The 26204-nt window shown below is 43.2% G+C and overlaps 1 protein-coding gene and 1 pseudogene across 1 annotated transcript in view; both read right to left on the reverse strand.

Moving 5' to 3' along the window:
• Window positions 1-15907, reverse strand: part of LOC139388127 (arrestin domain containing 1b) — a 60608-nt gene extending 44701 nt beyond the window's left edge. The window contains exon 1 of the mRNA XM_071134702.1: window positions 15772-15907. Coding sequence (XP_070990803.1) covers window positions 15772-15889 — 118 coding nt within the window. The 5' untranslated portion in view covers window positions 15890-15907. The remainder of the gene's footprint in view (window positions 1-15771) is intronic.
• A 6679-nt stretch (window positions 15908-22586) lies between these two features.
• LOC139388174 (glutamine synthetase-like) lies at window positions 22587-25006 on the reverse strand (annotated as a pseudogene).
• Between the last annotated feature and the right edge of the window lie 1198 nt (window positions 25007-26204).

A 26204-nucleotide genomic window follows, 5' to 3' on the forward strand; every position in this document is an offset into this window, starting at 1 on the left:
CTCCAAGGATGGGTGAACCCTGGCCTTTCAAGACAATCATTCCAAGGCTTGATCAATGTTTGGATCCTTGTTATCATGAGGGTTACAGGAAACCAGATAGTTTTGTGAGCTCATACAGCCTTAAACAATACAACACCAGGCTAAGTGCCTGTCACATTATGTCAAGTTAACAACAGAGAACAGCACACGCTAACTGGAAAATCCACTTGGTGTGTAGATAATGACAATCAAAATGTAATCTGTATCTCTAAGCAGGAAACCAATGTCTCTGTCTCTTACACAATGTACAAGTGGTAGGTGACTCATCCATCTCCACCCAGGAAGGGTTTGATCTCTAGACTAGTTACAGGTAACTGCCAAAATAAAGGAAACACTTGCCCATTATTTTGGCTACCATGGATAGAAGAAGAAATCTCAGTGACTTTGAAAGAGGGATCTCAAAAGTGCATGGAGGGTTAAAAGAGTGTGTGTGTATATGTGTGTCTCAGTCACAAGATCTCAACCCAATGGAACTCTTATGGGAGATTCTTGAGCGGCACCTAAGACAGCATTTTCCACCACCATCTTGTGGAAGAATGGTGTCACATCCCTCGAATAGAGGCACTTGTAGAATATATGCCTAAGCGCATTGAAGCTGTTCTGGCTGCTCGTGCTGGCCCAACGCCTAGAGCTGGGACGATAAACCGAAAATTTGCCACCGTGCCTGCTCCATGCCTGCTCCACTTACTCATTGCTAGCTGTAGCCTGTCCTGAGGAGACACTGCACTCCCTTGGGAGTCTGGGCTGTATCGTCCCTTATGTTGCATAGAAGTTAACACACTTGAATAATGCTACAAGGCATGTACATTTTTTTTTAAACTGTTAATTACTGTTCACACAACAATGCCCATTAGCATTACAGGCTAGAACACTTTACAATGCAAGAAGATACCGGTAGCTTCAAGCTTTGTAGGTCAACATTCCTTGCTAGCTTACAACATCAATTCACTACCCATAGTACAAAACAGTGATAATGCAAAATATTACTGATTTCAAAGTTGATTGTCACCAAAAACATTATTCATTTTCTTCATCTCCCCTGCCTCACATCTCTCAATATCATCTTCTGTGCGTGAGAATAACGTATAGAAACAGTGCGCACTTCCATAAAATAAAGGGTTGATTCTTCTATGGAAAAGCTGTTGATCAGTACAATAAAATAAGTCCCAAATGGAAGGGAACAGACTGTTTTTCCTCTGTAGCCTCATGAAATCAACCAAAACAAGCTCAATAACTCAATGCATGCACTCCTATTGAATATGCATTCACCTGTATTGTGAATAAGCCTAGGCTACATCTTGATTTACCTAGTTCCTTAATAGACTCGAGATTTACAATTCAAATAAATGATTACCCTTATGTTATGTAGTTAGATTGATTAAAAAATATATGTCAAATTGATTGTATGATTGTATAATTGATTAATTCATTTAAAAAAATAACATTTCAAATGTAATAATGAACTCAAAAGATCTGTCTGAATCAAGTGCCATTCTCTGACTTTGGCTAATACGCCTTCTTTTTTTGCCGTGGTATCGTTTTGGTAACGAGTATCGTGATGGTATAGAGCAGAGTTATGGACTCGAGTCACATGACACGGACTCAAGGCTGACTCGAGTCACAAACTTGATGACTTGAGACTCGACAGAAAATAATTTAACTTGAGACTTGACTTGGAGCTTTAAGACTTGGGACTCGACTTTGACTTGAGACTGATGACTTGATCTTATCTGGCCAGGTTTGGTAATGTTTTGTCACTAATTTTGTGGCACAGAGTCTACGTGGTTTACTCTACACACAGCCAGAGACAGTAGCAGCACCATCGCTCTTACAAAACAACCTGCAACAGATTGGCACTCTGACTGGACCAGCAAACTGTCAATCAATACAGGTCTGGTGGCAAGCTAGCAAACAGATTGCTGATTTGCTGTACAGCTATAGGATTGGGTTCAGCGCAAAAGTCAAATTATAGGAAGAGAAGATTGCCGTAATAAATAAATATGCAGTATCAACATTTTTGGGAAGAAGAAAATTAACTTTTTACATTGCAAGCCCATCAGTAATGGGTCAATAATTACTAGCATAGGCCTACTGGTATTTTAGGAAGTAACAGTTGCTTGAAATTGATAATTTACTTATGAAGCTTGCATTTGGAATTTGATTCAAAAAAATTATTACTGTGGCAAAGACGCACCATAGTTCAGAGATTCGTACGTCTGTGTCCTATGTCTCTGACATTCTGGTTGTGCGAAATAGAATCACACGTGCCTCAGTGTGCATAGAAATATGTTACGTGGCCTGCAATCCACGCTTTGGAGTCAGAACGTTGAATAAGAGAAACTTATTGTTCTATGTATGCATTGTGTTGAAATATCATTAATAATCATTAAGTCTGATTAAGACAAATGCATCAATGTGTGGAAATTTCCTTTTACATTGTAGAACCAGGCTGCAGGCCCAGACGGCATCCCCAGCCGCGCCCTCAGAGCATGCGCAGACCAGCTGGCTGGTGTGTTTACGGACATATTCAATCATCCCTTATCCCAGTCTGCTGTTCCCACATGCTTCAAGAGGGCCACCATTGTTCCTGTTCCCAAGAAAGCTAAGGTAACTGAGCTAAACGACTACTGCCCCGTAGCACTCACTTCCGTCATCATGAAGTGCTTTGAGAGACTAGTCAAGGACCATATCACCTCCACCCTACCTGACACCCTAGACCCACTCCAATTTGCTTACCGCCCAAATAGGTCCACAGACGACGCAATCGCAACCACACTGCACACTACCCTAACCCATCTGGACAAGAGGAATACCTATGTGAGAATGCTGTTCATCGACTACAGCTCAGCATTTAACACCATAGTACCGTCCAAACTCGTCATCAAGCTCGAGACCCTGGGTATCGACCCCGCCCTGTGCAACTGGGTACTGGACTTCCTGACGGGCCGCCCCCAGGTGGTGAGGGTAGGTAACAACATCTCCACCCCGCTGATCCTCAACACTGGGGCCCCACAAGGGTGCGTTCTGAGCCCTCTCCTGTACTCCCTGTTCACCCACGACTGCGTGGCCACGCACGCCTCCAACTCAATCATCAAGTTTGCGGACGACAATACAGTGGTAGGCTTGACTACCAACAACGACGAGATGGCCTACAGGGAGGAGGTGAGGGCCCTCGGAGTGTGGTGTCAGGAAAATAACCTCACACTCAACGTCAACAAAACTAAGGAGATGATTGTGGACTTCAGGAAACAGCAGAGGGAACACCCCCCTATCCACATCGATGGGACAGTAGTGGAGAGGGTAGTAAGTTTTAAGTTCCTCGGCGTACACATCACAGACAAACTGAATTGGTCCACCCACACAGACAGCATCGTGAAGAAGGCGCAGCAGCGCCTCTTCAACCTCAGGAGGCTGAAGAAATTCGGCTTGTCACTAAAAACACTCACAAACTTCTACAGATGCACAATCGAGAGCATCCTTTCGGGCTGTATCACCGCCTGGTACGGAAACTGCTCCGCCCACAACCGTAAGGCTCTCCAGAGGGTAGTGAGGTCTGCACAACGCATCACCGGGGGCAAACTACCTGCCCTCCAGGACACCTACACCACCCGATGTCACAGGAAGGCCATAAAGATCATCAAGGACAACAACCACCCGAGCCACTGCCTGTTCACCCCGCTATCATCCAGAAGGCGAGGTCAGTACAGGTGCATCAAAGCTGGGACCGAGAGACTGAAAAACAGCTTCTATCTCAAGGCCATCAGACTGTTAAACAGCCACCACTAACATTGAGTGGCTGCTGCCAACACACTGACTCAACTCCAGCCACTTTAATAATGGGAATTGATGGAAATTGATGGAAAATATATCACTAGCCACTTTAAACAATGCTACTTAATATAATGTTCACATACCCTACATTATTCATCTCATATGTACAGTGCATTGCGAAAGTATTCGGCCCCCTTGAACTTTGCGACCTTTTGCCACATTTCAGGCTTCAAACATAAAGATATAAAACTGTATTTTTTTTGTGAAGAATCAACAACAAGTGGGACACAATCTTGAAGTGGAACGACATTTATTGGATATTTCAAACTTTTTTAACAACTCAAAAACTGAAAAATTGTGCGTGCAAAATTATTCAGCCCCCTTAAGTTAATACTTTGTAGCGCCACCTTTTGCTGCGATTACAGCTGTAAGTCGCTTGGGGTATGTCTCTATCAGTTTTGCACATCGAGAGACTGAAATTTTTTCCCATTCCTCCTTGCAAAACAGCTCGAGCTCAGTGAGGTTGGATGGAGAGCATTTGTGAACAGCAGTTTTCAGTTCTTTCCACAGATTCTCGATTGGATTCGGGTCTGGACTTTGACTTGGCCATTCTAACACCTGGATATGTTTATTTTTGAACCATTCCATTGTAGATTTTGCTTTATGTTTTGGATCATTGTCTTGTTGGAAGACAAATCTCCATCCCAGTCTCAGGTCTTTTGCAGACTCCATCAGGTTTTCTTCCAGAATGGTCCTGTATTTGGCTCCATCCATCTTCCCATCAATTTTAACCATCTTCCCTGTCCCTGCTGAAGAAAAACAGGCCCAAACCATGATGCTGCCACCACCATGTTTGACAGTGGGGATGGTGTGTTCAGCTGTGTTGCTTTTACGCCAAACATAACGTTTTGCATTGTTGACAAAAAGTTCAATTTTGGTTTCATCTGACCAGAGCACCTTCTTCCACATGTTTGGTGTGTCTCCCAGGTGGCTTGTGGCAAACTTTAAACGACACTTTTTATGGATATCTTTAAGAAATGGCTTTCTTCTTGCCACTCTTCCATAAAGGCCAGATTTGTGCAATATACGACTGATTGTTGTCCTATGGACAGAGTCTCCCACCTCAGCTGTAGATCTCTGCAGTTCATCCAGAGTGATCATGGGCCTCTTGGCTGCATCTCTGATCAGTCTTCTCCTTGTATGAGCTGAAAGTTTAGAGGGACGGCCAGGTCTTGGTAGATTTGCAGTGGTCTGATACTCCTTCCATTTCAATATTATCGCTTGCACAGTGCTCCTTGGGATGTTTAAAGCTTGGGAAATATTTTGTATCCAAATCCGGCTTTAAACTTCTTCACAACAGTATCTCGGACCTGCCTGGTGTGTTCCTTGTTCTTCATGATGCTCTCTGCGCTTTTAACGGACCTCTGAGACTATCACAGTGCAGGTGCATTTATACGGAGACTTGATTACACACAGGTGGATTGTATTTATCATCATTAGTCATTTAGGTCAACATTGGATCATTCAGAGATCCTCACTGAACTTCTGGAGAGAGTTTGCTCCACTGAAAGTAAAGGGGCTGAATAATTTTGCACGCCCAATTTTTCCGTTTTTGATTTGTTAAAAAAGTTTGAAATATCCAATAAATGTCGTTCCACTTCCTGATTGTGTCCCACTTGTTGTTGATTCTTCACAAAAAAAATACAGTTTTATATCTTTATGTTTGAAGCCTGAAATGTGGCAAAAGGTCGCAAAGTTCAAGGGGGCCGAATACTTTCGCAAGGCACTGTATATGTATATACTGTACTCTTATCATCTACTGCATCTTTATGTAATACATGTATCACTAGCCACTTTAAACTATGCCACTTTACTCATCTCATATGTATATACTGTACTCTATACCATCTACTGCATCTTGCCTATGCCGTTCTGTACCATCACTCATTCATATATCTTTATGTACATATTCTTTATCCCTTTACACTTGTGTGTATAAGGTAGTAGTTGTGGAATTGTTAGGTTAGATTACTCGTTGGTTATTACTGCATTGTTGGAACTAGAAGCACAAGCATTTCGCTACACTCGCATTAACATCTGCTAACCATGTGTATGTGACAAATGAATTTGATTTGATTTGAAAAAAATATACTAAAATATACTTACTGACCATGACATTTAACAGAAATACAAGTAGCAAATTACATCCTGTGCCCTAAGACGGAGAACATTTCTGTTGCAGACAGTTTACATTTCAGAAAGATCAAGTTTGTCAGCGTTTCTGCACTGAGCCTGGCATGATGAGGGCGCATGATGAGGCCTCCATGACTAAACACTCTCTCCACTGGGGCACTGGTGGCAGGCACAGCCAACACTTGAAATCGGTACGTTCTTGTCTGCATATTTTTTGACATTCTAGAACGCTATTCAGCCCTCTGGATTAAACTACTTTGTGTTACAATGCCGCCTGTTCAAATGAAACCAAATTGTATTAGTCACATGCGCCGAATACAAACTTACAGTGAAATGCTTACTTACGAGCCCAAAACCAACAATGCAGTTTAAAATATGGACAAGAATAAGAGATAAAAGTAACAAGTAATTAAAGAGCAGCAGTAAAATAACAATAGCGAGACTATATACAGGGGGGTACCAATACAGAGTCAATATGCGGGGACACCGGTTAGTTGAGGTAGTATGTACATGTAGGTAGAGTTATTAAAGTGACTGTGCATAGATGACAACAGAGAGTAGCAGTGGTATAAAGGGGGGGAGGGGGCAATGCAAATAGTCCGGGTAGCCATTTGACTAGATGTTCAGGAGTCTTATGGCTTGGGGGTAGAAGTTGTTCAGAAGCCTCTTGGACCTAGACTTGGCTCTCCGGTACCGCTTGCCGTCGACGACTAGGGTGGCTGGAGTCTGACAATTTTTAGGGCCTCATTCCACGGCCTGGTATAGAGTTTCTGGATGGCAGGAAGCTTGGCCCCAGTGATGTACTGGGCCGTTCGCACTACCCTCTGTAGTGCCTTGCGGTCGGAGGCTGAGCAGTTGCCATACCAGGCAGTGATGCAACCATGGTGCAGCTGTAGAACCTTTTGAGGATCTGAGGACCCATGGCAAATATTTTTCAGTCTCCTGAGGGGAATAGGTTTTGTCGTGCCCTCTTCATGACTGCCTTGGTCAGCTTGGAACATGTTAGTTTGTTGGTGACATGGACACCAAGGAACGTGACGCTCTTAACCTGCTCCACTGCAGCCCTGTCGATGAGAATGGGGGCGTGCTCGGTCCTCTTTTTCCTGTAGTCCACAATCATCTCCTTTGTCTTGATCACGTTGTGGGAGAGGTTGTTCTCCTGGCACCACATGGCCAGGTCGCTGACCTTCTCCCTTTGGGCTGTCTCGTTGTTGTCGGTGATCAGGCCTACTACTGTTGTGTCATCAGCAAATGTAATGATGGTGTTGGAGTCGTGCCTGGCCGTGCAGTCATGAGTGAACAGGGAATAGAGCAGGGGACTGAGCACGAACCTCTGAGGGGCCCCTGTGTTGAGGATCAGCGTGGCAGATGTGTTGTTACTTAGCCTTACCACCTGGGGGCGGCCCATCAGGAAGCTTATTGATGAGCTTTGAGGGCACTATGGTGTTGAACGTTGTGCTACAGTCAATGAATAGCATTCTCACATAGGTGTTCCTTTTGTTCAGGTGGGAAAAGGCAGTGTCGAGTGCAATATTGATTGCATCATCTGTGGATCTGTTGGGGCGGTATGCAAATTGGAGTGGGTCTAGGGTTTCTGGGTGTTGATGTGAGCCATGACCAGCCTTTCAAAGCACTTCGTGGCTACAGACGTGTTCCATGTTATCTGACAGAATGTACAACAAAAACTTATCCCAGTACTGACTTACATTGTTCACAAGTCTCTCATCTAGAATCCAAGTCAAGTCTCAAGGCAACTGATCACGAGTCTAAGTCAAGTCGCAAGTCGTTTTGCGACTTAAGTGCAACTCGAGACCGAGTCTCGGACTCGAGTTTCCATCTCTACCATCTGTAAATACAAATAAAATTGTTAAATTACGAGCCTGGTTGGTTTAGCCACATAAAAAGCCAGCAACATTCCTGCTAGCCATGATTGGCTGAGATAATGATTGGGCTGGACATGCCAAGAAATTAGTTCAGGCTGGTCTGCCATATAGCAAGCTTCTGTCTATTTGAGCTGGTTAGTATGTGTAGGTAATCCTGTCTAACGCAGCTTTTAAAAAAATATACTGCTTAGTAGAACTGCATAAGTGTTGCTCTCCACTTTCTGGAGGACCAAGTTTTGAAATCAGAGGAGTTAGAGTTTGATAGCTAAGGAGATGGAGAAAACACCTGTCTCCGGATTACATTTTCAAACTAAGGGCAATCATGGCATCTGTGACAGGGAGAAGCGTACAACCATAATGTAAGATAGTCTAGCTAGCTACATTTTCAGATATTACACGTTTCTAATTTTGACATCAAATCTTTTAATTTCAAGTTAGAGTGTACTGTTAGCTAGCTAGCTTTAGCCGGCTGGCTCGCTAGCTAACGTTACATGTATGATCCTATTATTCGTATCTCAGAGCCATTTGCTTTGCTAGTTATAGCCTAATATTAGCTAGCTAACATTGAACCTGTTTGGTTAGCTACCTGCAGATTCATGCAGGGTAGTAATGTCATGAGTTGGGATTATGGTTCATTGTTTAGCTAGCTAGCTACATGTCTTAACAAAAGACTCCACTATGCAAGTGTCCATTTTAATAGAATGTCAATGCAACAACTGTTAGCCAGTTCGCTTGGGTGCTTGACTGCTGTTGTTAGGACAGAATGCTCGGATCAACAATTAAAGAGATTGGTGGAGCTAAAGCTTAAGAGGTTGTGAATGATACTGAATAGGTGTAGACAAAGAAGAGCTCTTCAGTAGGTACCAAAACATTCAAAGGCCACTTTCTCAAAAGTGAGGTTACAAGTTTGTCAACTTTCAAAGCAGATTTACTTTCCAATTGTTCCTCAAATGCAGTGTATAATATACTATTTTGTAGCTCTGTGTCTCTCCTTTCATCAAACATAAAACGGCCGCGACCGGGAGGTCCGTGGGGCGACTCACAATTGACATAGCGTCGTCCGGGTTAGGGAGGGCTTGGCCGGTAGGGATATCCTTGTATCATCACGCACCAGCGACTCCTGTGGCAGGCCGGCCGCAGTGCGCGCCAACCAAGGTTGCCAGGTGCACGGTGTTTCCTCCGACACATTGGTGCGGCTGGCTTCCGGGTTGGATGCACGCTGTGTTAAGAAGCAGTGCGGCTTGGTTGTGTTGTGTATTGGAGGACGCATGACTTTCAACCTTCGTCTCTCCCGAGCCCGTACGGGAGTTGTAGAGATGAGACAAGATGGTAGCTACTAACAATTGGATACCACGAAATCGGGAGTTGTAGCGATGAGACAAGATGGTAGCTACTAACAATTGGATATTGGGAAGAAAAAAAGGGGGTAGAATTAAAAAATATATATAATAATAAACACATAAGACCAAATCAAGGCCGTCGGTCACATATCGTTCATTACAACGATATTTACTAGAGGAATGTGAAGTTTGAAATTAAATATGTTTGCTAAAATGGGTGACTGTTAATGGGACAATTGATGGCTACAACAATCAAACTAGTACTAGTAGTTTAAAGGATCATATTTTTTTATTGCACATTAATTATCTTTCTATTTATCGTTATCACATTAATTTAGGCAATTTATTGCAATGGATTTTTGTCCATATCGTCCCAACTCTACCAATGCCCTATTAAGACACTTTATGTTGGTGTTTGCTTTATTTTGGCAGTCTCCAGTACATCCTTTCCTCTGACTTCATGGATCTGTAACGATTGAACAAGTTAAAGCCAGTCAAATGATGAGAATGAACTTGTTGCTTACACCTTTACAGATCATTGCAGAAGAGACAAGCGGAAAGGAAGTCTACTAAAACCAATGTCTCCAGTGGAGCCAAGTACACTCGCCATGCAGATATTACAATATTACAATACAATAAGGGAACTAAGTCCTGTTAACTTAGAAAAAAAGAGTGGGGGAGATGTGTGAGGTGAGGAAGGCGTGGGATTCCACCAATGGATTCTGATAGATTAGGGGTTTATGAGGGAGTTGGGGTACGCAGGCCAGAAAAGGTTAAATCATATCTAAGCCAAGGGGGAGGTAGTGGTTGGTGGCTGTTAGGGATGCCATGAAACAATATTGTATAAATATTTTTTTTACCCTTGGTAAGTAGTCCAGTCAAAGTCTGATGATTGGGCCTTTTGCCACCTGAGTCTGATACATCTAGGTTAATCACCAACAACTTTCCCTCCACACTACTTCAGGGCTATGATGATATCATGATTTAGTCAAACCCCTCAATCTATACAGACCAGGGAGAAACTGAGACTCTGGCCCTGTGGGGAAGGCTTTCTTTGTGACTCACTACAATTTGCAGCCAGGAAGGCAGGGAGTGTGTGCTGAACTGGGGGAGACGGAAGAGTCATCAAGGTTCATGCTGGTTGGTGGTTTCCCAGATCACTAGGGAATGAACCATAAAAGTTCAAACTGATAGTGATAACAAAACCTTGCACAGTCGCACCATCCAAATGACATGCGTTTGAAAGCCTTGTGTTTTGTAGGCCTAGCAAGGCAAACTGAAACATGCTAGTCAGTCATGGAAACAGCACATGACAGGAGAAAGTAAAGAGTCTTTAGTGTTGTTGGCATGAGGGAAGTTGTTCCCGTTACAGTTCATGAGTGTTGGGTTACAGTAAATGTTTGTCTGTTTCTGTTTTCTGCAAGCGCAGGCATCATCCATTATCAGCCAGCCACAAACAAATAGGATGAATAGGTCCAGGTCTAATTTCCCCACCTTGCTCTTTACAGTCTGCTTAGGCTTGTAAAGTTAAACCAAACATGCATTACTGGCCACTTCAAAAGAACAACAGACTAGATGCTAGTATCAACCATCCATACTGGGTCTGAAAACCTGTTTCGTTTCTGGTTTCTCTTTATTGGCCTAGTTGCAAGAGGTTATCAGATAGCGTTTTCACCTGAAATGTCAGGTTGGGAAAAACCAGCCTCCCCTTACGTATAACTCTCGAAGAGCCCTTTGATGGGACTTCATCAGACTGATGTGGCGTTTTCACCTGAAATGTTAGTTTCATTTCCTACCAGCCTCATAATTGGACACTTCCAGTGAAAGTCAGATGGACATCAAATGTGTGAGTCAATTATATACATCCTGACCACAAGCTTCCCAAAGCCTGATGAAACCAGCAGTATCAATACAGTGGGGTTACCTTACTGTATCAGATGTCTATATGTGACTCACCACCTGGATTCAGTCTCATGTAGCAATATTTTAATTTCTGTTTTTTACATTGGATAAAAGTAGAGACTCAGAGCTACAAAATGGTATATCGTTGCATTGCATTTGAAGAACAATGGGAAAGTAATTCTGCTTTGAAAGTTGATAAACTTGTCAACTCATTTGTGAGAAAATTGCATTTTAGTGTTTCGGTGAGAGAGCTCTTCTTTGTCTACACCCATTTAGCATTGTTCACACCCTCTTAAGCTTTAACCCCCCCCCATCTCGTTAATGCTCTGGACGATAATTTGTTTACCTCTGGATAACATGAAAACAGCCTAAACGGCTCTGCCGGCAACAATTTCATTATGCTTTTTTGCCGACTTTTACTGACACCGGCCATATTCAATGGGTGTTGTAGCTAGCTACCTAGGTAAACAAGGAACGTAGCTAGGCAAACAACATGTAAGATCACACACATCACATCACGTTAGCTAACGAGCCAGCCAGCTAACAGTAGCTAACAATACACTTTAGCTTGAAATGAAACCACTTTGTAAAAATGTTAAAAGTGTAATATCTGAAAATGTAGCTAGCTAGACTATCTTACATACATGGTGGACGCGTCTCCCTGTCATGAATCTATGCCACAAATGGTTTTAGTTTTAAGACGTAATCCGGAAACAAGTGTTTTCGCCATCTCTCTAGCTATCGTACTCTAATTCCACTGATTTCAAGACTCGATCCTCCAGAAAGTGGAGAGCAAACATTATGCAGCTACATTTTAAAAAATCAGCGTTCGACAGAATTCCAACACAGACTGACCAGCTAAAATAGACAAAAGCCTTCTGTATGGCAGACCAATCCGAACTCATCTCTCGGCGTGTCCAGCCCACTCATTATCTCAGCCAATCATGACTAGGTGGAAGGTTGCTATCTTTTTATGTGGCTTAACCAACAAGGCTCATAATTGAACAATTTTATTCATATTTACAGATGGCATACAAGTTTGTTATTAAGGCACATGAAAGTTAACATGTTCAAGAAGGCATTTCTGCCGACAAAAAAAACACATTTCGATAAAAAATGTTTTTACATTGAAACTGCTCTCCTGTGAAGTCGTGACTTGCGACCTACGCCTAGTTTCCTGAATCGGGTCACATATTCAGACTGGGGCCCACCATGCTGCTCACCCAGGGGAAGCTCCAGGAAAGACAGACAGCCAGTCAACACAGAGCAGTACAGTGAACATACATGTAATAGACACCATGATTCTCACAGCCACCACGTCAGATCTATAAAGGGACGGTCACAGTCTTATTATTGACTCTGTGGGTTCCCCTGCCACTGAATGAATGCTAAGTAACCAAAGAAAAACAGAACACCATGGTCTACCTATGCCTACCTGAGCTAGCCTTTATGTGAGGGGCTGCCATAATCAACATACACGGCGCCTGGGGAACAGTGGGTTAACTGCCTTGCTCAGGGGCACAATGACAGTTTTTTTTACCTTGCCAGCTCGGGGATTTGATCTAGCAACCTTTCAGTTACTGGCCCAATGCTGCCGCCCCTTGTGTTTGTCTTCCTCTGCTAGATAATCAATGGAAATAGACTAATGGTCTACTCTTCATCAATAATACAGTGGGCCAGTGAATCTCCCTCATCATTCAAGGTCCGTCTCTACATACAGACACACCATAGGCTGCACCACACCACTGTTCTTGCTATTCTATTTGTTGCTGTACAACACTGGGTAACTGTATACACCTCACTCAGACCACAATGCAGATGCAAGGCAGGTATTGAGCCAGTCCATAAAGCTCACATAATGAAGACATCCATGTAATGGATAGCATACACATAATAGTATGTACTGTAGTGCCAGATAGTGTATACACACAAAAGTACATATTTATCCACAGAAACGACACACCCGATTGACCTCAACATGATTCAGGGCTTGCTAGGGCTGGCTCTAAAGCCAAATAGACATGGCTACACATCAGCAGAATGATTTTAAAAAGCTCTTGAGTACCCATTGTCTCCTGGGGCCTTACAGACTTCATGCATACTGACTAAACGAGAGGAGAGACTAGGCTGATTGTGTAGGCACTAGGTAGCTCACGGACAATGGTGTGGCTAGGAGACAGAGATCAATTTCAACCAATTTCCCCTCCTTTCTCTCTGCGGGGTGGCAGTGGCCCTCCGGCAATCGGCAGTGAAGCTTGAGGAACAAACCTCTGTGGGAGAGAAGACAAGAGTGCTGACATTTGTCACACAGGAAAGTATGGTATATATCACCATCGGTTTGGAATGAGGCAGCAGCAACCATATCAAGAGAAGATGGGATACATTTGAACAATGGCATTCTGAATTTGAATCTGAACATTAGGGGTGGACACAGAAAACATGATGTATTTTCTGTTCTCACTAATCTACATAGATTTTCTTTCGGTCTCCAAAAAACAGGTTTATATGTCTGGTGTTTTGAGATAGATAGTGAGAGTATTGGGAGAGGGAACAGCCTGTGATAGGAATACAGAGTACTCCTGGACCCTATTTGTCTGGTATTAATGTTTCACCAATCACAGTCTAAAAAAACATGGCTGGCATTACTACTGGAAAGAAATCAAGACAATTTATCCGGTTATAGCCAGGGCATTTAAAATATTCTGTCGTTAATTAGATTTAGAGTCAAGGCATTTAATGGATAATGATGTCATCAATCAAATAGGGGAGCCATTGCATCTAAAAGGATGATGTCATTGATCACATAGACGGGCATTTACAGTAAAGGGTGATGTCATGCCTGAGAAAGAGCCTGAAATGGGTCCAGAATCTCTTAACCTAAGGAGCCTTCATTCAACAAGGATGTGCCATATATCACATTGGGGGATGATAACATGGTCTGGTCACAGGTTTCACACTAGAAGTCTAATGTGAATGCTGTGAGTGTATTACTTAAACAGAGAATGTGGTAGGCAAGTTACAGACTATCTACTGACAACTGCCGGATTCTATGAGGGTGTTGGTGTTAGGCTGATGACAACACCTACCCACTAACACTACCCCCCAAGTGTCTCCGTCGTCGGAGCTCACACCTACTAGTCTCATCAGTCACCATAGGGATGTGTGATCGGCCGGCCCGGTGCCAATATGACCTCCCAGTGTAACGTTTCACAGTACGCGCCACGACCCGTCTTAATGCGATGTGTCACAGGTCTGCAAACATGGGACGGTCTTAATCTACTAATACATACATGTCAAGGTGGATCAGGTGGATTAAGCCAACATTTCTCAGTCTCCTTAAATTCACCATGTCACACGACATGATTGAGACAGAAAAATATATATATGATATTCAAACTTAATAGCAATACTTGAATAACACACATGTGATTTCAAATTTAGATCAGATCCATATGCAGGTGTTTAATAAAGAAAGCAAACAGATTAAAGTGGAAGTCAGACAAAGGATGCTTGCAAAATACTTGGCATTAGTCAAACTACATTAATGGGGATTCTGGGAAGGGTTTGCATTTCAAGTAACCATACTTGCCAATTTAAAGGGCCAAAATCTTATTGCCTAATAGATTATTGCCATCGCACTAGGCTTGTCTGTGAGATGAGACTGCCATCTAACAAGTCTGAAAATTGCATATACTGTATTATTGCAAGCAAGGAGCTGTTAATGATGTTGTGTAATAGTCATATATCATGTGAAGTGAAATATACTTATTGTGAAGTTGTCTATGGCTATGGGCTGATTGCATTCCCCTATTATCTGCCAGGAATCTCATCTAAGATCACTTCTACACACAATTTAAACAACGAGTGCTTTGTGTACCTTCATGGAAACCTCACAAGCTGCCCTCCACCTTACCTAACCTATGTTCGACCTTCTACCATCTCAAAAACATAATCTATATAAAACCTAAAATGATCCGTCTTTTTAAGTAACAATCAACTGAGCACACATTGGGTGAATCAACGTTGTTTCCACGTCATTTAAATTTCATTTAAACGTTGAACAAACGTGGAATAGACGTTGAATTGTCGTCTGTCCAGTGGGAATTGACCAGATTAAAATCAGACATTCACACCTTGAAAAAAAAACACTACACTGCCACACCTGTTGACTTTCTGTTCTTGTGGTTTTTCTCCACATCATATTGGAATAACTGGCAACATATATACAACTATGATAACTAAACTACAGGTCATACTAAACTAGAACTAAACAGGATGCGATAATGTTACGGGATGTTGCTACTGTCTGAAAGTAACTGTTACCAAAACTGCTGTAAACATCTGAAATCAGCAGCTGTCACAGTCAAGAACAGGCATGCCCACTACCCAGCACCAATGCACAATAGCTATCCAAACATAATTGTAGGATACTACTAATACAATGTTACATGACAAAAGGCAAATACAATAGACAATAGAAAACTCATACATGTCATTTTTGGAAATTAAGGACAGCATCTTTCATTTAAACCATGTAAAGAGCGGAAAAGTTCCACCCCTCCCGCAGTTCGTCCACCGAAATCGAATCCTAATGCGCTTCGTTGAGCCAGTGGTAAATGTATCAACAAATAATTAAATCTTACCCTTATATTGCAGTGAGCTACCACTTGTAATTTTCACAGTTCCACTTATGGATTCGCCAGGGCTGTATACCACTTTGTTGTTGGTAAAAGTAATATCGAATTCCTGAAGCTTGCCCATGACTTCGCTACCCTCCGCGTCTCACAACAAAAAAACGGATTATGGTGCGCGAGGGACAGGTCTACCCTACCGCCGCCTATGGAAATTTGAACCGAGCTCTCTCGAAGATGGTGGATAAATAAAGATGTACTACTAAGGCCGTTACCACTGAAAAACATGGTTAGTTTCGGTCTGCTTAAGGGGGTGGCTCTCCCGATAGGCACCAATGCGATAGCAGCTGGGTCTAGTCTGCTAGTTCATGGACTGTAATATAACCAGAAAAACGAGGGAGTGGGATGTCTCGCTTCCCCTTCCGTCTCTGGCTCTCTAATCTCACCTGCAGCATGCATTCCACCGAGTTTTCAAGAGCAGTGACGTCAATAAACAAATATGTATTATATTCAAGTGTATTTTGTTATACTTGTTGTTAATAATAACAAATATATATTTCTAAAAAAATATTCAAGGTTGGTAGCCTACTCTTTCATAAATAGCCACATAATGTAAATATATGTTATTCAAGCAGTTGCGTTTAGGTCATCTTGGCATATTCACAGTACACCTCCCAGTGGAGATAACACTGTAATAACCACAGTACACATTACACACTACTCAACATTGGTCTCTGAAATGTTCTATATTTCTTAAACATGCTATTTTGCAGACATTGAGCCATTGATTGAGTTGGACCACACATTCACTGAATTACAGGACGGATGCATCAAACACTGTATGGTGGGTTACCCCTCTCTTCACCCATCTCCACCTCCATCCCCACCTCACTAGAAAATGGTAGACAGCAGGGCACTCCCCATCTCCAGATCGAGATTAGCTACATGCTGCTGACATCAGAAATTTGTCTCACTCAGAAAGGATGGCTGATCAGAGCAGAGGTAGGCAACCCTGTTCCTGGAGTGACGTAGATATTGCAGGATTTTGTCCCAACTGGGCACCACGTCAGACCAACTGAGCTAATGGATTAGTTCAGTGATTGACACAATTCAACACACCTGGTTTTCCAGAGTGTTTAAATCAAAAACATGAAGTGACTGCGGCACACCAGGACCATGGTTGCCTACCCCTGGAGCAAAGGAATGTGATAGTTCACAGCTCTCAGAGAAAATAATGAAAGTGTCCTGGAGAGAATGAGCTCCCAAGCTGAAGTGGTAATGGGACTTCTGTTCCCAAATGAGGAGCTAGTTGTTCCCCGTTTAAGCTGAGTAAGTAATTTATCTACGCTTATTGCTTTATTAGTGCATGTAGTAAGGTGATATACTGAAGTGCAAGCTTGTGAAACATACAGTTATTGCATTTGCACACACACACACACACACACACACACACACACACACACACACACAAGCTTGTGTGTGTGTCAGAGAGAGAGAGAGAGAGAGAGAGAGAGAGACAATGACTGGGCTGTTAAAAAAGCAGAGTACATCACATGCAATGAGACAGATGCTTCCATGACAACAGACAGACACAGTAGTTGCCAAGTTACTGCCAGTATCCATGGAAATGGCTCTCATCTTGTCTGAATAAGTATTTAATTTTGAAGCAGCATGTTGTATATGCCTCCAGGTTGCTGATTCACTGTAGGTTCAAACGCCTGTAGAAGTATCTGAAATGACCCTCTTTGACATTCACTCCACCTCTATTACTGAATTTATGAGCCATTTTCAAATGCATGGGATAAATCAATTAATATAAACGTGATTCCAGCAGCAGTCCATAGCCACATGAAATGGCAACTGAAGGCGTAGATGGAAGTAACACCAGCATATAGAGGCATTCAGATATCAGGACTTGATATCAGTAGCACACATCATATCCTCCTGAGATCCAGCAATTCATTTTTGTCCTCTCTAGTACACATCAGTTCTTGGTCCATACATCTGATGCCATACAAACCACTGTATAAGTCCTGTTGTCCCTTTGAGAGGACATTCTTGGTGTCACGACTTCCGCCAAAGTCGGTTCCTCTCCTTGTTCGGGAGACGTTCGGCGGTCGACGTCACTGGTCTTCTAGCCATCGCCGATCCACCTTTAATTTTCCATTTGTTTTGTCTTGTCTTCCTGCACACCTGATTTACATCTCCTACTAATTTACATGTGTATTTCGCCCTCTGTTCCCTCCATGTCTGTGTGGGGTATTGTTTATTGTCAAGGTTGGCATGCTTCCGGGCTGGGTTGCGGCGGGTTTTATTTATACCTGTGATTTGTGGCAGCCGGTACTTTGTACTTGGGTTTCATACTTTGTGCTGCCTCATTTGTTCTTTGGGCATTTGTGTTGTGACTCGGTTGCGTTCTGTATTATGATTGCCTAAGTAAAGTGCTTTGTCCATTCATCTCTGCTCTCCTGCGCCTGACTTCCATGCACCAGCTACACCCACCATTGACACTTGGCTTTTCACTGATATCACATGTGGGGGTGTGACCTTGACAACTTTATCTTCCTGGTTCTTAATTAAATGGCTGCCGTCAAAATTAGCACATTTTATGGAAGTGTGTATGGAAATGTATGTAATTATTAATTAACATTTTTGTGAGTTTGATATTCAAATTGTTTCTAGTAAGTGAATATCTCAGGAATAGTTACGTGAGTTATGAGGACTGTGTAATATATTTTTTTCACAATAAATAAGAGCTTATCAAGAAATGCCCTCAGTAGTGGACACCTGGATGCCGCAACTATGTTTTTCACCTACTGTACCATTGGCTGTAATGTTAATGTTTTAATATTTACGTCCTAATGACCACTACGGAGGACAATTTTGCACATACAATAAAAAATAAATAACATGTTTAGGTAATAAGTTAATTTTTCACATCAATTTTTTTTTACATTATGTAAAAAATAAAAAATTAACTTTCTGGTCTCAGAAGGCTATTATTATACTCAACATCCTCATCCAGACACCTACTAGGTTCAAATCAGGTAAACACATGTATTATGCAACCAGTTTGTAGACATTTACTGCTGGGTGGTTTGATGATGTGTTATGGATTTAACTACAAGCGTAGTACCAACGGCAGTTTGAACCAACCTTCAAATTGTATACATGACGGTTGTTAAATTGGTCCCAGATTCAGCTATGTTCAACATATAGTGCCTTCGGAAGATATTCAAGACCCCTTGACTTTTTCCACATTTTGTTACATTACAGCCTTATTCTAAAATAGATTAACATTTAAAAAAAAATCCTCAGCAGTCTACACACAACACAATGACAAAGCAAAAACAGCTTTTTACACGTTTCTGCTCATTTAGTAAAAATAAAATAGGTATTCAGACCCTTTGCTATGAGACTCGAAATTGAGGTCAGGTGCATCCAATATCCATTGATCCTCCTTGAGATGTTTCTACAACTTGACTGGAGTCCACCTGTGGTAAATTCAATTGATTGGACATGATTTAGAAAGGCACGCACATGTCTATATAAGGTCCCACAGTTGGCAGTGCATGTCAGAGCAAAAACCAAGCCAAGGTCGAAGTAATTGTCTGTTGAGCTCCGAGACATGATTGTGTCGAGGCACAGAAGGTCCCCAAGAACGCAGTGGCCTCCATTCTTAAATGGAAAAAGTTTGGAACCACCAAGACTCTTCCTAGAGCTGGCCGCACGGCCAAACGGAGCAATTGGGGGAGAAGGGCCTTGGTCAGGGAGGTTACCAAGACCCCACTGGTCACTGTGACAGAGCTGATGAAAACAGGATTGAACTCTTTGACCTGAATGCCAAGCGTCACGTCCGGAGGAAACCTGAAACCATCCCTATGGGGAAGCATGGTGGTGGCAGCATCATGCTGTGGGGATGTTTTTCAGCGGCAGGGACTGGGAGACTAGTAAGGATTAAGGCAAAGATGAATGGAGCAAAGTAGAGAGATCCTTAATGAAGGACAACGACCCTAAGCACACAGGACAACGACCCTAAGCACACAGCCAAGACAACGCAGGAGTGGCTTCGGGACAAGTCTATGAATGTCCTTGAGTGGCCCAGCCAGAGCCCGGACTTGAACCCGATCGAACATCTTTGGAGAGACCTGAAAATAACTGTGCAGCAACGCTCCTCATCCAACCTGACAGGAATTGAGAGGATCTGCAGAGAAGAATGGGAGAACACAGGTGTGTCAAGCTTATAGCATCATAACCAAGAAGACTCGAGGCTGCAATTGCTGCAACGAACTACTGAGTAAAGGGTCTGAATACTTATGTAAATGTAATATTTCTTTCTTCTTTTTTTTAAATTAGCAAAACATTCTAAAAAACAGTTTTTGCTTTGTCATTATGTGGTATTGTGAGGGAAAAAATTATGTAATCAATTTTAGAATAGGGCTGTAACCTTACAGAATGTGGAAAAAGTCAAGGGGTCTGAATACTTTCCAAGGCACTGTATACATAGCGTTTACATTAAATATGTTAGGGTTATGGCTAGGGTAAGGTAGTTTGGTACCAATATCATCAGCTAACATTCCACTCCTTGCCAAAGAGACTGGCCAGGGGTATTATGGTTAGGGTTGAGGTTGAGCCAAAGGTGTAGACATGAAGCTAGGGTTAGGGTTATGGATAGGGTTCGGGTTGAGCCAGGTTGTAGACATGAAGCTAGGGTTAGGGTTAGGGTTGAGCCAGGGTGTAGACATGAAGCTAGAGTTATGGTTTTAACTAGGGTTAGGGTTAGGCCAGGGTGTAGACACGAAGCTTGGGTTAGGGCTAGAATGCAGACATGAAGCTAGGGTTAGGGCTAGGGTTAGGGCTCGGGTGCAGACATGAAGCTAGGGTTAGGGCTAGGGCTAGGGTTAGGGATAGGGTTAGGGCTGAGCCAGGGTGTAGACATGAAGCTTGGGGTAGGGCTAGGGCTAGGGCTAGGGTTAGGGCTAGGGTTATGGTTAGGACTAGGGTTAGGGTTGAGCCAGGGTGCAGACATGAAGCTAGGGTTAGGGTTAGGGTTGAGCCAGGGTGTAGACATGAAGCTTGGGTTAGGGATAGGGTTAGGGCTAGGGTTAGGGATAGGGTTAGGGTTGAGCCAGGGTGCAGACATGAAGCTAGGGTTATGGTTAGGACTAGGGTTAGGGTTAAGCCAGGGTGCGAACATGAAGCTAGGGTTATGGTTAGGACTAGGGTTAGGGTTGAGCCAGGGTGCAGACATGAAGCTAGGGTTATGGTTAGGACTAGGGTTAGGGTTGAGCCAGGGTGCAGGCATGAAGCTAGGGTTATGGTTAGGGTTAAGCCAGGGTGCGAACATGAAGCTAGGGTTAGGGTTAGGACTAGGGTTATGGTTAGGACTAGGGTTAGCGTTGAGCCAGGGTGTAGACATGAAGCTTGGGTTAGGGCTGGGGTTAGGGCTGAGCCAGGGTGCAGACATGAAGCTAGGGTTAGGGTTAGGGTTGAGCCAGGGTGTAGACATGAAGCTTGGGTTAGGGATAGGGTTAGGGCTAGGGTTAGGGATAGGGTTAGGGTTGAGCCAGGGTGCAGACATGAAGCTAGGGTTATGGTTAGGACTAGGGTTAGGGTTAAGCCAGGGTGCGAACATGAAGCTAGGGTTATGGTTAGGACTAGGGTTAGGGTTGAGCCAGGGTGCAGACATGAAGCTAGGGTTATGGTTAGGGTTAAGCCAGGGTGCGAACATGAAGCTAGGGTTAGGGTTAGGACTAGGGTTATGGTTAGGACTAGGGTTAGCGTTGAGCCAGGGTGTAGACATGAAGCTTGGGTTAGGGCTGGGGTTAGGGCTAGGGCTAGGGTTAGGGCTAGGGTTAGGGTTAGGGTTGAGCCAGGGTGCGAACATGAAGCTAGGGTTATGGTTAGGACTAGGGTTGAGCCAGGGTGCGAACATGAAGCTAGGGTTAGGGCTAGGGTTAGGGCTAGGGTTAGGGTTGAGCCAGGGTGCGAACATGAAGCTAGGGTTATGGCTAGGGTTGAGCCAGGGTGCGAACATGAAGATAGGGTTATGGTTAGGGTTGGGGTTAAGCCAGGGTGCGAACATGAAGCTAGGGTTATGGCTAGGGTTACTGTTGAGCCAGAGTGTGAACATAAGACGATAGGAAAGTGTGGAGAGACATGGCAGATGACAGTGAGCAGGGCTCCTCCACCTCCAAATTCCCACTTCAACTCCTGATGATGAGAAATTCATGATGCCAAACTAAAGTAATACCATTCCATCACCATTCAAGTTTTGTCAATGGGTGAGATGCAGTATGGCTTGACGTGATGTGCGTGTTGTTTTAACCACAGCTGACATGTTGGTAATAAATAAGCTAACCTGATTCAATGCATTTACAGTCTAATTTGACTGGTTGTCATGTGTTGTCAATATATTCAAATAGTTTATAATCAAAGGTTAATGTGAGTTTATCGTGCTATTCATTTTATTGTCATTCACGTCCAGTATGAGGGGTGACAATCAAAACTTGCATCATGATTCCACCTAGTGGTCATTTTAAAGAACATGCGGCTCATTCAATTCTGCACCTCTTTATTTAATCTCAATTTCAGACAAACTGAATAATATGCCAATTGGACCAGCTGTAATCTGAAAGATGTCAAACTATAATTGACCATAAACATTCAACCTACCTTCAAGTAATGATTATTCAAAGTCAGCAAAACAAAAAACATCACTACAGATTGCTTTGGCTACAATATAGTTCTCTCCTACAATCCTGCAACGGGCCGGTTTCCCCGAACCAGCAGCTACAGTACCATACTGTATGAGTCTGGTCACTCTCTCATGTACTCTCCTCTTCCTCCTCCACCCGAGCAGGCAGGTGCTTGTGATGCCATCATGGCATAAGGGTGACAGCTGGCGGAGGGCCGACAGTCTTCAATGTAGCCCTTCTCCTCCTGGCCCACCTAGCGTGGGATCCAGATGCTGGCCCCGCGGTTGGCCACCCTGGCATAGAAGTCGCGGGTGATGGAGGTTTCATGGAATCCTGTGAGGCATCTGATGTTGTCCTGGCCTCCGCAAGGGTCATACACACGGATGTGCTCGGCGTGTTGCTTGCTCAGCTTCTCAATGGCCTGCTCAATATGTCTGTTTGAAGAGGGGAGGGGTTAGGTATTGAACCAAATCTCATAGTTATACAGCCTTACAGAACCTGACAGTGCAATAATGTTTTTACAGTAATACTCACTGCAGCCACCCTTCTTCACTTATCTCCTTGGTGCTAACTTCGGTGTGGCAGCCCGCGCCGTTCCAGTTCCCCTTTAAAACCATCCTAAAAGACTTGTTATACAGCATTGGAGAAAAAAAAGTCTAAGTTTACTGAGTCGGCATGACCTCAACATTGGTGCCAGAGATTCTGAGCCCAGAATAGAGACATGCCTTGTAGTGACACTCCACAGTATCCCTGACATAGATATTGTCTGCACCAACCCCACAGTAGTGTGGACCTGAAGGAGAAAGAGAGAGTTAAATGGAACCAAATTCAAAGGCCTATTTAATAACATTAAGATTGTATATGGACATATAGATTGAGGTAGATTTAATACATGTAGTGCTTTTCCGAGTGCACAAGACCATTTAAATTATGAAATGAACAAGGACACATGGTATAATACAATAGAGTCAGTCACCTTGGGGACCTGGGAATCCATTTTGGGGCCAGCCATAAGGGTGACCATCCATCCCTAGTAGAGTGTACTCCTGCTCCATTCAAAACTAGGGGGTATAGTCCTTCACCTTCTTACAGCCTGAAAGTATGTTACACTCTGTATAGGAGAGAATAGGCATACTGTAGGGTTAGTTTGATTGACAGGGAAATATTAGACAGTCAAAGCCTACAGGCTGCTGTTTATCTTGACCAAAACCAGTTGGTCTCTGTCAACTGATGTAGAAAAGTGATCTCTTGCAGTAATTATTTTTTTTTACAAGTACCTGCAGGCAAGTGGTTGTACTTAAGGACCTCACACAGTACCAGTTTGTTGGGTGACAGGGTGAAATGGTCCCGGAACATCAAATCAAATTTTATTAGTCACATGCGCAGTGAAATGCTTGCTTACTTACGAGCGCCTAACCAACAATGCAGTTTAAAAAAAATACAGATAAGAATAAGAGATAAAAGTAACAAGTAATTAAAGAGCAGCAGCGAAATAACAAAAGCGTGACTATATACAGGGGGGTACCGATACAGAGTCAATGCGCGGGGACATTGGTTATTTGAGGTAGTATGTACATGTAGGTAGAGTTATTGAAGGGACAATGCATAGATGACAACAGAGCGTAGCAGTGGTGTAAAGAGGGGGTGAGAGGGCACTGCAAATAGTCTGGGTAGCCATTTGACTAGATGTTAAAGAGTCTTATGGCTCAGAGTAGAAGCTGTTCGGTCCGGTACCGCTTGCCGTGCAGTAGCAGAGAGCACAGTCTATGACTAGGGTGGCTGGAGTCTTTGACAAATTTTAGGGCCTTCCTCTGACACCGTCTGGTATAGAGGTCCTGGATGGCAGGAAGCTTGGCCCAGTGATGTACTGGGCTGTTCACACTACCCTCTGTAGTGCCTTGCAGTCGGAGGCCGAGCAGTTGCCGTACCAGGCAGTGATGCAACCCGTCAGGATGCTCTCGATGGTGCATCTGTAGAACCTGAGGATCTGAGGACCCATGCCAAATCTTTTCAGTCTCCTGAGGGGGAACATAGCCACTGGGATCAGGTACTTGTCACTGTTGGATCCCTGGACCTGGTAGGGGCTGGAGCCATCAAAGTTCTGCCAATATCAATTCCAGCATTAACATCACTGTACTAGAGATAAAATGTTCTGAGAGATGGGCCTAATGCTTTGGGCTTGATGAAGCAAGCAAAACTTTATTATACATGTCACCTCTGGACAAGTATGCTTTTTTGTCAGGTAAACACTACAAGTCAAAGTCAGAACTTATTTTTACCTTCCTGCAGAGGTACAAAGGAAAAAAACATGTTTTGCTGAGTGGGAAGTTTTGGCCACACAGTTAAACCTGTTGACACAGGCACAGTGGTCTGGTAAGTTACCTTCTATTCCCAGCGCTCTTTGTCCAGGTTACGAGTCTTGTTCCTCAGCCCCTCCCCGGAGCCATCGATCCAGATGTAGATAACGTGGCACAGGTCCCCTGAGGGAGGGACAGGTAGTGCTGATAGATGGCCTTGTTTAGATGAGAGCTGACTGACACAGATGCCATGGCTTAGAGTCTAAGGGGGTTAAAATGACAGAGAAACAGATACTTGAGAACACTTGCTGTATAGTGACACATAGTTCAGCAGGTAATTCCTCATGGTTGTTTCATCAGACGGTGTCATCAGGTGTTGCACAAAACCATATTTTGTATTGTTATTCATGTTCCATTGCTGCCACTCCGATCTGTACCCAATACAAATTGATGGGGCATTGTAACCACATAGGAGTTAAACTGTTACAGGATTCTAGTGGTCAAGAGGTTTTTGGCGCTCTAAAAGGTATGGTACGGTACTGTATTCTGTCAGATGGAATTACAGTACCATTCGTAATACAGCAATTCTTTCCCTGCCCATATTTCCCACAATGCACCATCATTTACAGTATGCTGCAGAGTATTTTACTGATGATAAAACACCAAATTACTATATAATTTACAGTTCTCCGTTACTGTGTAGACATTCAGTGCAGAAAGAAAAGGCATACAAAATAAACCTGCACACTGTTGTATTCTCCCAAATATCATGTTTTTCTAGGACAATAATCTTTTGTCAATTGGTCTTCATCAAAAAAACCTCTTTAACAAAATGTATCATTTGTGAGCACACAACGGTATTTGTGAGTTTTTATTTTGTTTATATTGAACAATTTGCTCTACCTGACACCTGGTAAGTTTAGCTGGTTGTGCACACATTAAATTAATGTAAAGCATGTCCTCCCACTGGGCACAGACATCAGTTCAACAGCCAGTCCACATTGGTTCAATGAAATGACGTGGAAACAACGTTGATTTAACCAGTGTGTGCCCAGTGGGCGAGGCGTTTCACTTTCTTTTACATCATCCAAACTTCCAACTTCTTCACTTGCTGTTTTATGGGTGACGTGAGGAGAGTTGATTCTACTGAAGCAGGGCTCTGATCTCTCTTCCTGTCAGCCTCATCATCCAAGTCGATTGAGACGTCTAAACCCATTTAGAGTTTTTACACAGGTTATGGAAATTAGCTTGTTGTGACATGGAAGAGAGGCTCACATGTCCTCTCATCACTGACAGCTGAGCTATCAATCAACTAGTTAAACTGCTTTGAAGTTCATTGTTTTACCGTATAACTAATTACACAAACATTTGAATTAACATTAAAACACCTTAAAAACTTGTTTCTAAAAGGGTTTCCGTAATCTACATCCGGCTTTGACTAGTTGTCAAC

The sequence above is a fragment of the Oncorhynchus clarkii genome, chromosome 29 (genome assembly GCF_045791955.1).
Source record: "Oncorhynchus clarkii lewisi isolate Uvic-CL-2024 chromosome 29, UVic_Ocla_1.0, whole genome shotgun sequence".
Lineage (NCBI taxonomy): Eukaryota > Metazoa > Chordata > Actinopteri > Salmoniformes > Salmonidae > Oncorhynchus > Oncorhynchus clarkii.